Consider the following 11,966-nt stretch of genomic DNA (forward strand, 5'->3'; position numbering starts at 1 on the left):
CTGAGATCAGCACCATGGACAGGGCCACCAGACAGGTAAACGACTCACCTTGAAGAGCCTTGAGCTGCTCCTCCTCAGGTTTTTCAGTCGGCATCATCATCTGCATATAAAGAAACATGCAAGTTCCAAACTTCAAGTTAATGAAATGTTACATTTGTATGGCACAGTGATAGAAATGAATGAGCATAAATGTCAGAGCCAGAGAATGCAATGAAAGTGTCCATTTCTTTAGTTTAAACACTTAGCACTTAAACAAGCCTCCCTGGAACAATACTTCACTCTCAGGCTGCAATGAGGATGTAAATGGATGTTTGCTAGTGTTGTGACCTCTGACCCTGACTGCCCCCCCGTGTTTCCTGAACCAGATGCTGCTCCTGTGGACCACAGCCTTCTCAACCTAAACAAAGTAATCCCCCACTAAACAAGATGGATATTGTATCACAACCTAGTAAATACCAGAGGGCCACAGAGCTGCCCTCTCTTCATCCCTGACTGGAACCAACGGGGAATAATAACTCCTTCTATTTTTTTATGGAGGAACAAAGAAATAAAACTTTATTTTTCTGCGGTTTCACATATATCTTGTGGTATTTTGCAGTATACCAAAAACGTGCCCTCTTGTGGGGGATGTGATTAGAGCAAGCAGCAGCCCTCCAAGGAAAAGTTTGAAAATTTGCAGTACTGGCTGCATGTCAAAAATGTAAGATTGGGATCATATGCTGCCTATATGAAAGTCTTTTGATCTCACTTGATTGAAGTAAGACTGGATGGAAACATAAATGCAAAATCCATGTGGCTTAGACCTGGAGAGATGTGCCAGGGTTGCATAACACTCGATGTTAAAAAAGAAGTGTCAGCTCATGCAATTGCTGGAGATTATAGCAGACATATAGCAGCAGATACCGAAGGAAAACTTTATTGGGATGCCGATGGATGGGTGAAGGGATGAAAGTACGCACTGTTTGCGCTCAGACCTGCAGACAGAGCATGGCCGTTAAAATAGGTTAATTTGAATTATATTTGCGTCTTTTTTAAACGTGATTTCGTTTAAAACCTTTGTTACAAATATATTTCTGATGGGGCAAATTACTATTCGATTTCTCCTCGCTAATGTAAACTAATCAAAGTAAAATCAAAAGATGCCTCGTTTAACCAAAATCTCATTGGGGTCATAATATTTAGAATTATAACTATATTTTGGTTGCTTTTGTAATAATCGTGTAAAGATGTGACACTGCGGCGTTACCCATTTATCTTTTCCAACTCTGACTTTGTATCAGGAGCCTTTCGGATGGTTCCTCGGACGCTCCCACCCCTCTCCTCACGTAATTCATCTCCTTGGCCAATCCTGTCCCTCCCCAAAAAGTTTACGCCATGCAGCCTATAAGAACTGCCTAAGTTTCTCAAGTATCGGAAAGGGTTTGTCTTCCCAGGATCCCATCTATGGATACTTTGGTGCCTTCAAAGCCAGACAGACCTACAGGTGGACTAACTCCGTGACTTCATGAGAGGGAAATAATTTTTTGGACACTTTGTGGTGGCCGCCATCTACCCAAGTGGAGATGTCTGAGGAAAATCTGGGGGACGAGTCGGGCAGCTCCCCCGTCTCTCCTGTGGACAGCCTGAGCCACAGCGAGGGGGAGCTGGACAGACAACCGAAGAGATGTGGGAGGAAGAGGAGACCGAGCAGGAAAAACGGGGAGGACTCAGATAGCCCGACCCCTGGGAAAAGAGGGAAGAAGTCCAGCAGCAGCAGCCCCCAGTCTTTCGAGGAGCTCCAGTCGCAGCGGGTCATGGCCAACGTCCGGGAGCGACAGAGGACCCAGTCTCTCAACGAGGCGTTCGCAGCTTTGCGGAAAATTATCCCCACTTTGCCCTCGGACAAACTCAGCAAAATACAGACCCTAAAACTCGCAGCCAGATACATCGACTTCCTCTACCAGGTGCTGCAGAGCGACGAGCTGGACTCCAAGATGGCAAGCTGTAGTTATGTGGCTCATGAGAGGCTGAGCTACGCCTTCTCTGTTTGGAGGATGGAGGGCGCTTGGTCCATGTCAACATCTCACTAGCACCTGGAGAGATTATGCCCTAAATGGTACGCTTGATTTTCAGATGAAATGCATAATCCAAGCCTTGAACGGTGGGAGGGGAGATCCTCGTAGAAACGTTGATTTTGATGGCTGTACTGTGGTCTAATGCACCCTGAAAGCGCGTTGTTTTGTGTACTTCTAACCTACAGGTGACTGCTGATTCTACTTATCACATTCTGACGGGACAAATCTGGAGTCCAATGCTGGATACATGGGATCACTCTATTTAAACCAAAGACTACAGAAGCTCTGGAGGATCAGTTTTCTGCAGAGGCCCGGTGGGCACTCCAAACACCCCCCACTCTGGTGTGTTTTCATGTTGTTGACGACGAATGTTGAAAATATCATGTTTTTTTTTTTTTTCGGGTTTGTTTTTAGGAAAAGAAAAATGTTTAATGCATGCCTTTGGACTTATTTCTGTGGAGGTCAAAGTGCATTATTGAAGCAGTTGTCTCAGTGTTTGGTGTGAGGCTGTCAACTGGTGGTGAAGCTCACACTGTAGGCTGACTGTGTGGATCTAACCTGTGCTCAAAAAACAAAAAAATATTTTCAGAATACATTTATTTATTTATTGGTGAAACGTGTTACATTGAGGAATAGATCCTGTGTCTGAAATACAAATACATTCCTATTTTTTATTATCTTTTTTTGTAAATGTTTGTACATTTTTGCATTAAAGAAAATAACGCTGAAAGTGTTTGTCTTTGACTTTTTTTTTGTTTTTTGTTTTTTTTGGTTAATTTAATTTAATTTTAAACGACATGAGGAGTTGACCATAATTAAAATAGAACACTGGAATTTGAGAGACGATGTCGATCCTATATGAAATGAAATAGCTGCCATGCATGTATCACGTGGAATGTAATTCATATCAGATTTAATCTCAAAAGCTTCCACCATCACCAGTCACTTGGGGAAACAGATGGAGTTATTATTGGCTCGAGTAAAAGCGATGGAGAAACATGCAGCTATTTTTTATATATATTGTTACACATCCAAAAACAATTCAGGGCTTATAAATTTTTCACGTCATTTAACTATTGAAGGGAGGAAAAAGGTCCAGTGTTGACACATCATCTAAACGTGAGAAAAAGTTTTATTGCTGGGAAAAAAAAAAAAAAAAAAAAAAAATCTGAAGTAGAAAAAACAAAGTCAGTCTGTATAAACTAAGTTAAAATTCCGTTTTAATTAAAATCGTGAAAGCCTCGTGCAGTCTCCAGTTTCTCTCTCACTTTCTCTTTTCCTGGATTTGTTTACAGTTGGATTAAGGACTGGACCTGAAACTCACCATTATAAGTAAATAAGTTATACTGGGGTCATGTCAACCTGCTTTTGGGCCCATGTTACAGTCCCTCTGCTGCCTGTAGCTGAACAGAAGCAACAACGCAGCAAACTGTTTCAGGATTTTACTTCACTTTATTTGTGCTGTTTTTAATAAAATGCTTGTCACATTTAAGCTGATAACGACATAACGTAAAAGTAAAGAGGATTATTTTACTCATCGTGCTGGCAACAACCTCTTGTGATTGTGCGCAACACAATAACCAACAGAAACGACTTTGTGCGTCTTTGCGCACGTCGTGTTGCCATGAAAGGTAATCCCGATTATTGTCACTAAATAAATCTTTCCGACTGTTATTGTGCTGTGCTTGATCTCAGAGATCTGGGAAAGTGTTTCCCACTGTCCAAATGAAAGTGTGTGCCCGTTTGAAGGTGTGTAATTGGCTTGCGAGGCATGTATGGAATTCCCAGATGTCTATGAAATTTAAGGAGGCCGTGAAGGTAGCAGTAGGTCTGTAGCTACATAGAGGCTATTCTCACTGAAAGTTTGGGGGGAAATGCTTCACACACACCGTCTAGATCAATAAACAGCTTTTCTTGAAGCTTTTACAGTTGAGGCTTTTCACTTAATACCAGATAAATAGACAGGGCCTAGAAAAGCACAAACTGTAACCCATTCGTGACATGTATCACCAAAAAGCTCAGGTTTTTCTTTTTTAAAAACAGTTTCCAATTCAGCCCTTACGCAATGCAAGAGACTGGAAGAAGTTTCCTCTCTCCCTTCTTTCAGCAGAGAGGAGTTGGCAATTGACACGATGCAGAGACACAGAATGAAACCTATTTAGAACAGATGTTAGTATTTTTAAAAAAGTCACGTGAAATGAGCAGATGTTCAGACTGTGCAGAGGCTCGCCGTGCAGCGCGTTTCTCTGCAGAGAGAGAGGAGCTTTGCCTCCACACAGACACGAAGTGCGGCTCTGCAGTCCCGCGTTCAGAGCGTCCGGTGGGTTTGATTCAAATGGATTTATAAAAAGGGCCACCTGCAGGGATTTATATGGAGCAGACTGAGCGCGCAGAGACAAAGGTAGGCTGTGAGAGAGAGGCAGGCGGCGTGCATATACGTCTGATTGTGGGACATGTTTGCTGGCTGTTGAGATGATGCGTGAAAATCAGGATGTTTTTTTAAAATAGCTTCAAATACTTTCGGGCCCGCTGCCGTCGAAGTTTCAAACTACTTTGAAGAGAGTATACTTGTGTGTGTGTGCATGTCTCTCTCTCTCTCTCTCTCTCTCTCTCTCTCTCTCTCTCTCTCTCTCTGTGTGTGTGTGTGTGTGTGTGTGTGTGTGTGTGTGTGTGTGTGTGTGTGTGTGTGTGTGTGTGTGTGTGTGTGTGTCTGCGTGCGTTAGGGGGAGGGAGGAGGCTTAAAAGTTTGGAGTATAAACGGACGAGAATTTATCATCCAGCTATTGGAAGAAAAAAAAGAAAAGCATGACACATAAATCTCTGACTAAGCCTCTGTACCAGAACTGGTTTGTCATATGCTCAGTGGAAAAAGAGCAAAATTAACTGGAATAGCAAATGACATTTTACTTTTTTTTTCTTTATTTCTTTTTTGTGGCAGTATCGTGTTTTCAAATGATTCATTTGTTCTGGTATCTTTGTGTGGATTATATCTTCTGTAATGTGGATATATTAAATCTGAGGTTTTTATTTAACGTTATTAAACAACGACCATTGTTATTATATTATTGTTGTTGTTGTTGTTGTTGTTGTTGTTGTTGTATTTTTAACCGTTTAATTAGTTAATGCATGATTTTATTGTCTCCATTGTTTTGGGTTTTTTTTTTTTTTTCTTAATAAAATCTCAGTTTCGTAACGCAGTTCATTCACGTGCATCTGCAGCTGGCAGGCCATATATCACGTCTGACAGATTAGCCATAAATTATATTATAATAACAGATTTATCTTTTTCTATTTCCACATTTTTCCCCTTTTTTAATTCTTTCAATCACAGTTGAAGATTGTTATATTTTTTCTTTTTGCATTTCTAAAATCTTTATTTGATTATTATTATTATTTGTGCAGCTCAATTGAAAAAAAAAAAAAAATGTAACTGCTAGTTTATGTGAGAGTCCCTTAGAATAATTTTAACTATCTATCTGTTCAAGACAGCTTAAGTTTGTTTTATGTTGCTGCATTAAAAACTTTATTTCTGAGCTCAGCAGGAAAGAGCAGGTGCAGACTTTACTGCCAGTTACACAATTTTAAGTGACATTCCAGATTTTCCATTTTGAGTCTCAGTCAGAAATGAAAAGTCCTCCAGTTGGTAATCAAACTCTTTCAGACCCCCCTCCCCCAAAACACACACACACACACACACACAGTTTCATCCACACCTTTAGCAATTCCTCGGAAAGTGTATATTAAACCCACGAGTAGCTGAGCTGCGTGGAGATAAGATCAGAGCACAGGACTGCACTTGAGGCAAGGAAACAGAGGAGAGACTAAACAGAAACAGACAGCCACAGTGCATTCCTCCTGCATGTGCAGTCTGCTGATTATTGAATACATTAACATCTCTAATGCAGCTTTGTTGAGAGGCCATTTTATTTGAGACACATGTAAAAAGTCAGACCAGTTGTTGTCCACGAAAAGCACTTGAAAGTCAAAAGTGGCGTCGACTTCATCCACATGTGTGCAAGATCTTTCGTTTTTATACGCGAATGGTAAAAAGGCTCTGAAAGATGGAGAATCTGAATTATTTGTTCAATATGGAAACTTGCTTTTATTGTACCGTCGCTGGCCTCATTGCCTGTAATGTGGCTGAGTAAAAAGTCACAGCAAATAAAATGGAGGAGGGAATTAATTAGAAGAAATATTCAATTGGAAATATCACAAGAATATACAAAGAAGTAGATTGTCATCCATAATTTTTGTACATCTCTGAGCAGATGGCAGCTATAAGTAGCTGTTGGGTCCACTTAACTGCTCTTTAACATACAGTTTTCAACATGACAGCATGAGATCAGGGGTACAATTATGAGGGACTGTGTGTCAAAGAGCAGAGAAAGAAGCTCATACTTCCACCCGCTGAAGACAGAACACAGAGAAAACATCCAGGATAAGAAAATCATGGACCATTGTCAGATAATTTGAGTGTCTTTGCCGCCAGATGTGCAGCATTGAAGTTGAAGGTGTGTTGTTCGCACCAAGACCAATCTGTTCTACTCTGAATTAAAGCTAAAATGTAGCTGTAGATGTAAAATCCTCTTGTAAATCAACAACATGCCACATGGACACTTTTTTTTTTATACACAGATGGAGACTCACTTTGTGTGTATGAAATGAAACGAAATGTTCGTTTGGCTTTGAAAGTCTGAACCAATGTCAGGAGTTCAGATGGTTTCACAGCGTTCTTTTTTCATCATCAATTACGGAAATCCACATCACAGATTGCACACTTTCCAATAAGCTGTTGATTCTAGAGTCAGCTGTGGAAATACATGGGATCTTGCTTTCAAGAGTATTTTCACCTGGATATAAAACATCGTCTTTATAAATCAGTTTGATCCAAGACAGGCTCGTATACTGTGTCTCTAACCTGGCCTAGAGCAGTGAGGATACATGCCAACGAAGCATTTCTGTGCAGGTTCAGCAGCATTTAGTGCTTAAACAGTGCAGACACCTGTAGTGCACTGACTTGATTTAAGTCAACATAGGAGAATAAAACAGGGAGAGGGATGATTGTGTGTTTTGATTTGGAAAAATTATTGACTGAAATTTATTTTTTGGTGATTTACTGATTACCGCTCTGAAACTGTGCTATTTATCTCTTGTCTTCCAAAAGTTGAAGATGATTTGTTTTGATCACATGCGTTTAAGAATTAACGTTTACTTTCAGAGATTGGCAGAAAGAAGTCAAATAACCGTCTGTCTGTCTCTTCTCTTCCACAAAAAAACTATAATTCATTTGCAGGAATTAAATATTTTCATCCCAATATCATATAACAATATAAAGCTTCTGTCTGAAAAGTCCTGTGACCCTTGAGGTAAATGATCTAGGTCAAAATTACAATTCTAAAGCATTACATCTTGAGATATTTGGATAAAAGTGCACACAACAGAGGGAGTCGTACGCCTTTGGTTGTTTGAGAAAATGTTAAATGGATGCTTGTTTAAATCTGGTTGAAGGCCTGTGGACACGCACCATGTTTAAGTTGGCAAATGACAGATTTCAACTGAAAATGCGACGCCATAACAGGTCAGCGTTTCATCACAGTGACAGGCGCACTGGTCACGAGGAGTGACGTCATGGCTTAGGCAGGCAGTCTGACTGTGTCCAGGACCAGAAGTGTCCTTTGATTCGCGTCCAAACGTGTGCACCTTGTGTTTAACCTTGGTTGCGTGTGATGTGTGCCACCCAGGCTGCAGACAAGACACGGATCAGTGTGTTTTAGGGGAATACACAATGATGTCACACACAGGAAAAGGCTGGAAAAGGCTTGGCACCTTTGCGGAATTGGCCGGATCCCCATTGGCTCAGCAGAAACGCTGTAATAATAAACAGACAATCAGAAGGCAGCATGAGCATACACAAAGGCATTGCAAAACTTTGCAGATAATAAAAGCAGATTTTTCACTGGAGGGGGATGATTATTTGTGTTCTTCAGTTGTCCATAAATAGAGGGCCCCTCACAGGAAGTATAAACATACAGATGAAGTGGAGGGCAGTCATAGTCAGTGATTTCAAACATTCCTGTTTATGTTCAATCAAGATGGAGTATATATATAACTGTAGCCCCAGTTTCAGCATGAAATACAAAGGATTATTTTCTGAGGGGAGAGGGGAAAAGAATACCTCACTATAAAATGTAAACTGTTTGACGAGAGTTTCACTCATTTTGGAAAGTGAGCCACACATCCTAGAAATGCTTAGAAAGCACATACATCAGCTGCATGAGCCCCGACATGCTGTGAAAACTTCAAATGATCAGAAGTCCAATTTCTCTTATAATAAAGGTATGTGTGGTGTGAACCGTGTTACCTTAGTTATCAAAAATTTCAACCTATACAAAGTAACTTCCTCCTGGATGTGAGACAGAGCACAATTTGTCCCTTATTGAGGCACTGAGGGAAACATGCAGTCCTTGTGTATTGCCCAGGGGTTAATAGGACTCTAATGATGCAGCAACCCTGCGTTTGTCCCTGAGGGCGCTCCACTCTCTGGGAATTAATCCCATTACCTTCATTAACCTGCTGGCCCACCAGTCGCACTGATGCTGAATACCGGGACTCTAATGTCACGCTGGTAATTGATGTGTTGTTACCTCGAGTTACAATGATCTCCTTATTCCTCCTGAAACATGTTAAATACTTTATTTTTATCCAATTCAGTGAATTCTTAGCAGGCAGCAGTGTTACGGGGTTGCACGGAAACTCTGATTGACCATCACTGCAAAAACTTGTTCTAACTTGATGCTTTATTTGATAATGTCTAAAGATCAGAAGATGCACAAAAATGGACTTTTGCTGTGAAGAATCCATTCAAATGCCCTCCTCCCTGCTTGTAATTGAAGCTGAAGAGGCAATTTGCTTCTCAAAGCCCAGAGGATGGTGTTTACTCTGAAGTGGCTTTTAAAAACAACTATAATAACACAGAAATTGTGCTCAAATCAAATATTACAGCACCAACAAACTGATTTATAGAACTGTCAAATATCATGAGGGAAACCTTACACTTTGTTTAATTTGGGACAAAAAAGAAAATATGTGGTTGAACTGCTTAAGTAAACGAATTAAATTTGCATTCTGGACAACAAGCTATGATGTACAGCATACAGAGTGAATGCAATATTTTATTTTCTAATTTAAGAACTTCTTTAATCGTCCTTTCCAATGCATAGGTCACTGAGCCGTAAACAGGATCACTTTTGATTCGCGTTGCTTCAGGCAGGTTCTCACCTGGCTTTAATGTTCTTTATAAGTTATGACTCATCGTGTGTTTCCTCACATCCCAGCAGGAGCGTCGGTGCAGGACGCTGACTCTTCACACGTGGCGTCAGGATCCTTCAGTCCGCCGACCGAGGCTCCACCTGGTCAGACGGCCAAAACAAAGACGTCAAGAACAACAGTAACATAAGCAGCTCTGATTAGTTTTATGGGGGTTTTTTTAGTTAATAAAAATAGTTTTATGCTCATTATTAATAACATTTTGTCAGGATAGGACGTGTTTCTCTTCTAACTGACTTCAGAGTTTTGATAGTGTTGTTATGAGGATATATTCACGGGAGCAGGAATATGACTAAAAATATTCTATAGGATTATGACTAAGATTAGTGTAAATATCAAAAAAATTACACAGGATTAAAATGCTCATATTTACACGTATGAAAAGCTTATTTCCCTGCTTGTAAAAACAAGTGCAAGTTGTGCAGCCCAGCTTCATATCCTCAGCAGTGATTAGGAATAAAGTTTAACAGCAGTGCCGTCTGCCTGAGACCCCATTAAGAGCCCAGTGATAATCTCAGTGTAAGACAACAGAAACCTCATCTTATCTCCATGTCATCAGAGTGCTGGCTCCGTCCTCCACAACAGAGGACTGGCTGTTTGTGACCTTAGTGCTAAATCAAGTTCAAAGAGGACCACTGGTGTTTGGCAGATAGTTTTACATGAGGGCAGTGGGAGAACAGTGTGTTTGGTCAACCTCTGGCTCCCCCTTTGATTCGCGGCTCTCTGTGACCCCTGGCAGAGTGACACCACTTGAGGCGCTTCATTCAGCCATGCTAGTCAGTCCGATAAGGCGATGGCTGACATGACTTTCAATCTCTGTTCAGTTAAGAAAACGGTTTTTATTGTTTAGCATTTTTGCATCTATTGCACAATAAGCTATTATTTTGCCAACATCACAAGTGCAGTTCCAATCTGGTAAAAGGTATGAATCAGATTGGAGGAAAACTTGAAACACTAACTGTGAGTGGTTGGATTCCTGAGGAGTGAGCCCACATTAATCCACTCTGTCACGTATTAGCTCCCACTGTGTCATCAGGATACACGAATGCTAAATACTGAATGCATAAATTCAATTTCGCCCTAAACGTTAAGAGTTTCTTTAAAGGTTTCCACTTCTATCTGTAAAGTCACGCCTGCACGATTGCATAAAATCCTTTGGGAAATGGATGTTGTGCATTGTTGGCATACTTTTCTTTTGTTTCTATCCAAGGGATATAAAAGAGGAAATCAAACTTAAATCACTGACGCAATGAATCAAATCCTTGTTTATCATTTGAATGACCTACTTTGGTGCAGCTGATTGGCAGCGCTTCACTTTCCCCTTTTTAAAATATATGAACAAGATGTCAGAACCGCAGCATCTGCCGTGTGAAAGCAGCAGTTTGGTCTGGGCCATGTTCTGCTGTTTTTGAACCAAAGAGTCTGGTACCGGCGCACATTATCCAAGAGCAAAGGAATACATGTGGCACATTAACTTTCCACGGACGACGTCTGAACACAACTGGAAACCCATCAGGAAAAACAGCGCTGTGTTTGTTTTGTATTACAAGTGTATTATCACATTATCAGAATGAATAATGTATTGTGTTTACGCTGCTGTTTTTTTAGGACACAACTCAAAGTATTAATAAAATAATCCTCTGAGGCGGGAAAACGGCTGATTATTTCACAGTGCGTGCACTTCTTCCTGCGCTTTTTATGTTTTTGAGCTTTAGAGGAAGCAGAGTTTTAATGTTTGACTGAGGAAAAAGCACAGCGAACTCTTACTGAGACTATCGAAAAAACACTAATAGTACGCAGAGGTTCTTCGCTGTAATCTGGACAAAATACTGCAAAAAAGCTGGAGTTTCACCCGTCCTTGAGAGCATATGTTTAAGTGAGCAGTTCACGAAATGTTTCACAAAAAAAAAGTCTGTCAAAGTATCAGATGTGCTGCAGTGAGTCACCTTTTCTCACGCACGCACACGTCTGCCTTCTTGTATTCATATTATGTGTTATTTTGGTTCATTCCCTGACCTTTAACACTTGCCCCAGAGAGATGCAAATGCCCAAAGAACATAATGGCTCCCTTCCTGCATAAAAACGAGGCCGTAAAGGAAGATAATTAGGGTTGTCATGACAACGGGGTCCAGCAGGCTGACGGTGCCATGTTCACTAGCAGAACTTCAAACGGTATCAAAGCTCCACCGGGGCTGGTACGCGAGCTCTGGTTTGAATTAGGGACCGACTTCCACAGCCTCTCTTCAAATTCAAGATCAATATGGAACACCCCCTTCAAAAAAAAAGAAAAAGGAGAAAAGGGAGAAAAGGGCCCAGCTAGTTCTCGTCCAGACAGACCGAGAGATCTGGATTTCATTAAAGACAATTATCTTATCTGTTTCATCTCAGTGCTGCCCCAAGGGCTGGCAGGCAGACCAGTGGGCTCTTTGCAGTTTGAGAAAGCCTGCAGCCAGCCAGAGGCCTGTGGATCAGGTCATTAAAACACTCCTGCCCCTGCTGCTAGTGATAAAATATTTTCATGCTTTTGTAAATAGATTTTCTTCTTTCAACCCCACAGGACACAAAAAACACAACTTTTCTTCTCTG

At 40.9% G+C, this 11,966-nt stretch overlaps 1 protein-coding gene across 1 annotated transcript; it reads left to right on the top strand.

Moving 5' to 3' along the window:
* Positions 1–1,426: 1,426 nt before the first annotated feature.
* twist1b (twist family bHLH transcription factor 1b) lies at positions 1,427–2,780 on the top strand. Its single transcript, XM_076737500.1, has 2 exons — positions 1,427–2,095; positions 2,240–2,780. Exon 1 carries the CDS (start codon positions 1,563–1,565, stop codon positions 2,067–2,069), a length of 507 nt encoding a protein of 168 aa, XP_076593615.1. The 5' UTR covers positions 1,427–1,562; the 3' UTR covers positions 2,070–2,095; positions 2,240–2,780.
* Positions 2,781–11,966: the final 9,186 nt, after the last annotated feature.

The sequence above is a fragment of the Chaetodon auriga genome, chromosome 8 (genome assembly GCF_051107435.1).
Source record: "Chaetodon auriga isolate fChaAug3 chromosome 8, fChaAug3.hap1, whole genome shotgun sequence".
NCBI lineage: Eukaryota > Metazoa > Chordata > Actinopteri > Chaetodontiformes > Chaetodontidae > Chaetodon > Chaetodon auriga.

Bases quoted from the DNA above. Each gene is read 5' to 3' on its own strand.
- twist1b (XM_076737500.1), top strand. From the start codon at position 1,563: ATGTCTGAGGAAAATCTGGGGGACGAGTCGGGCAGCTCCCCCGTCTCT.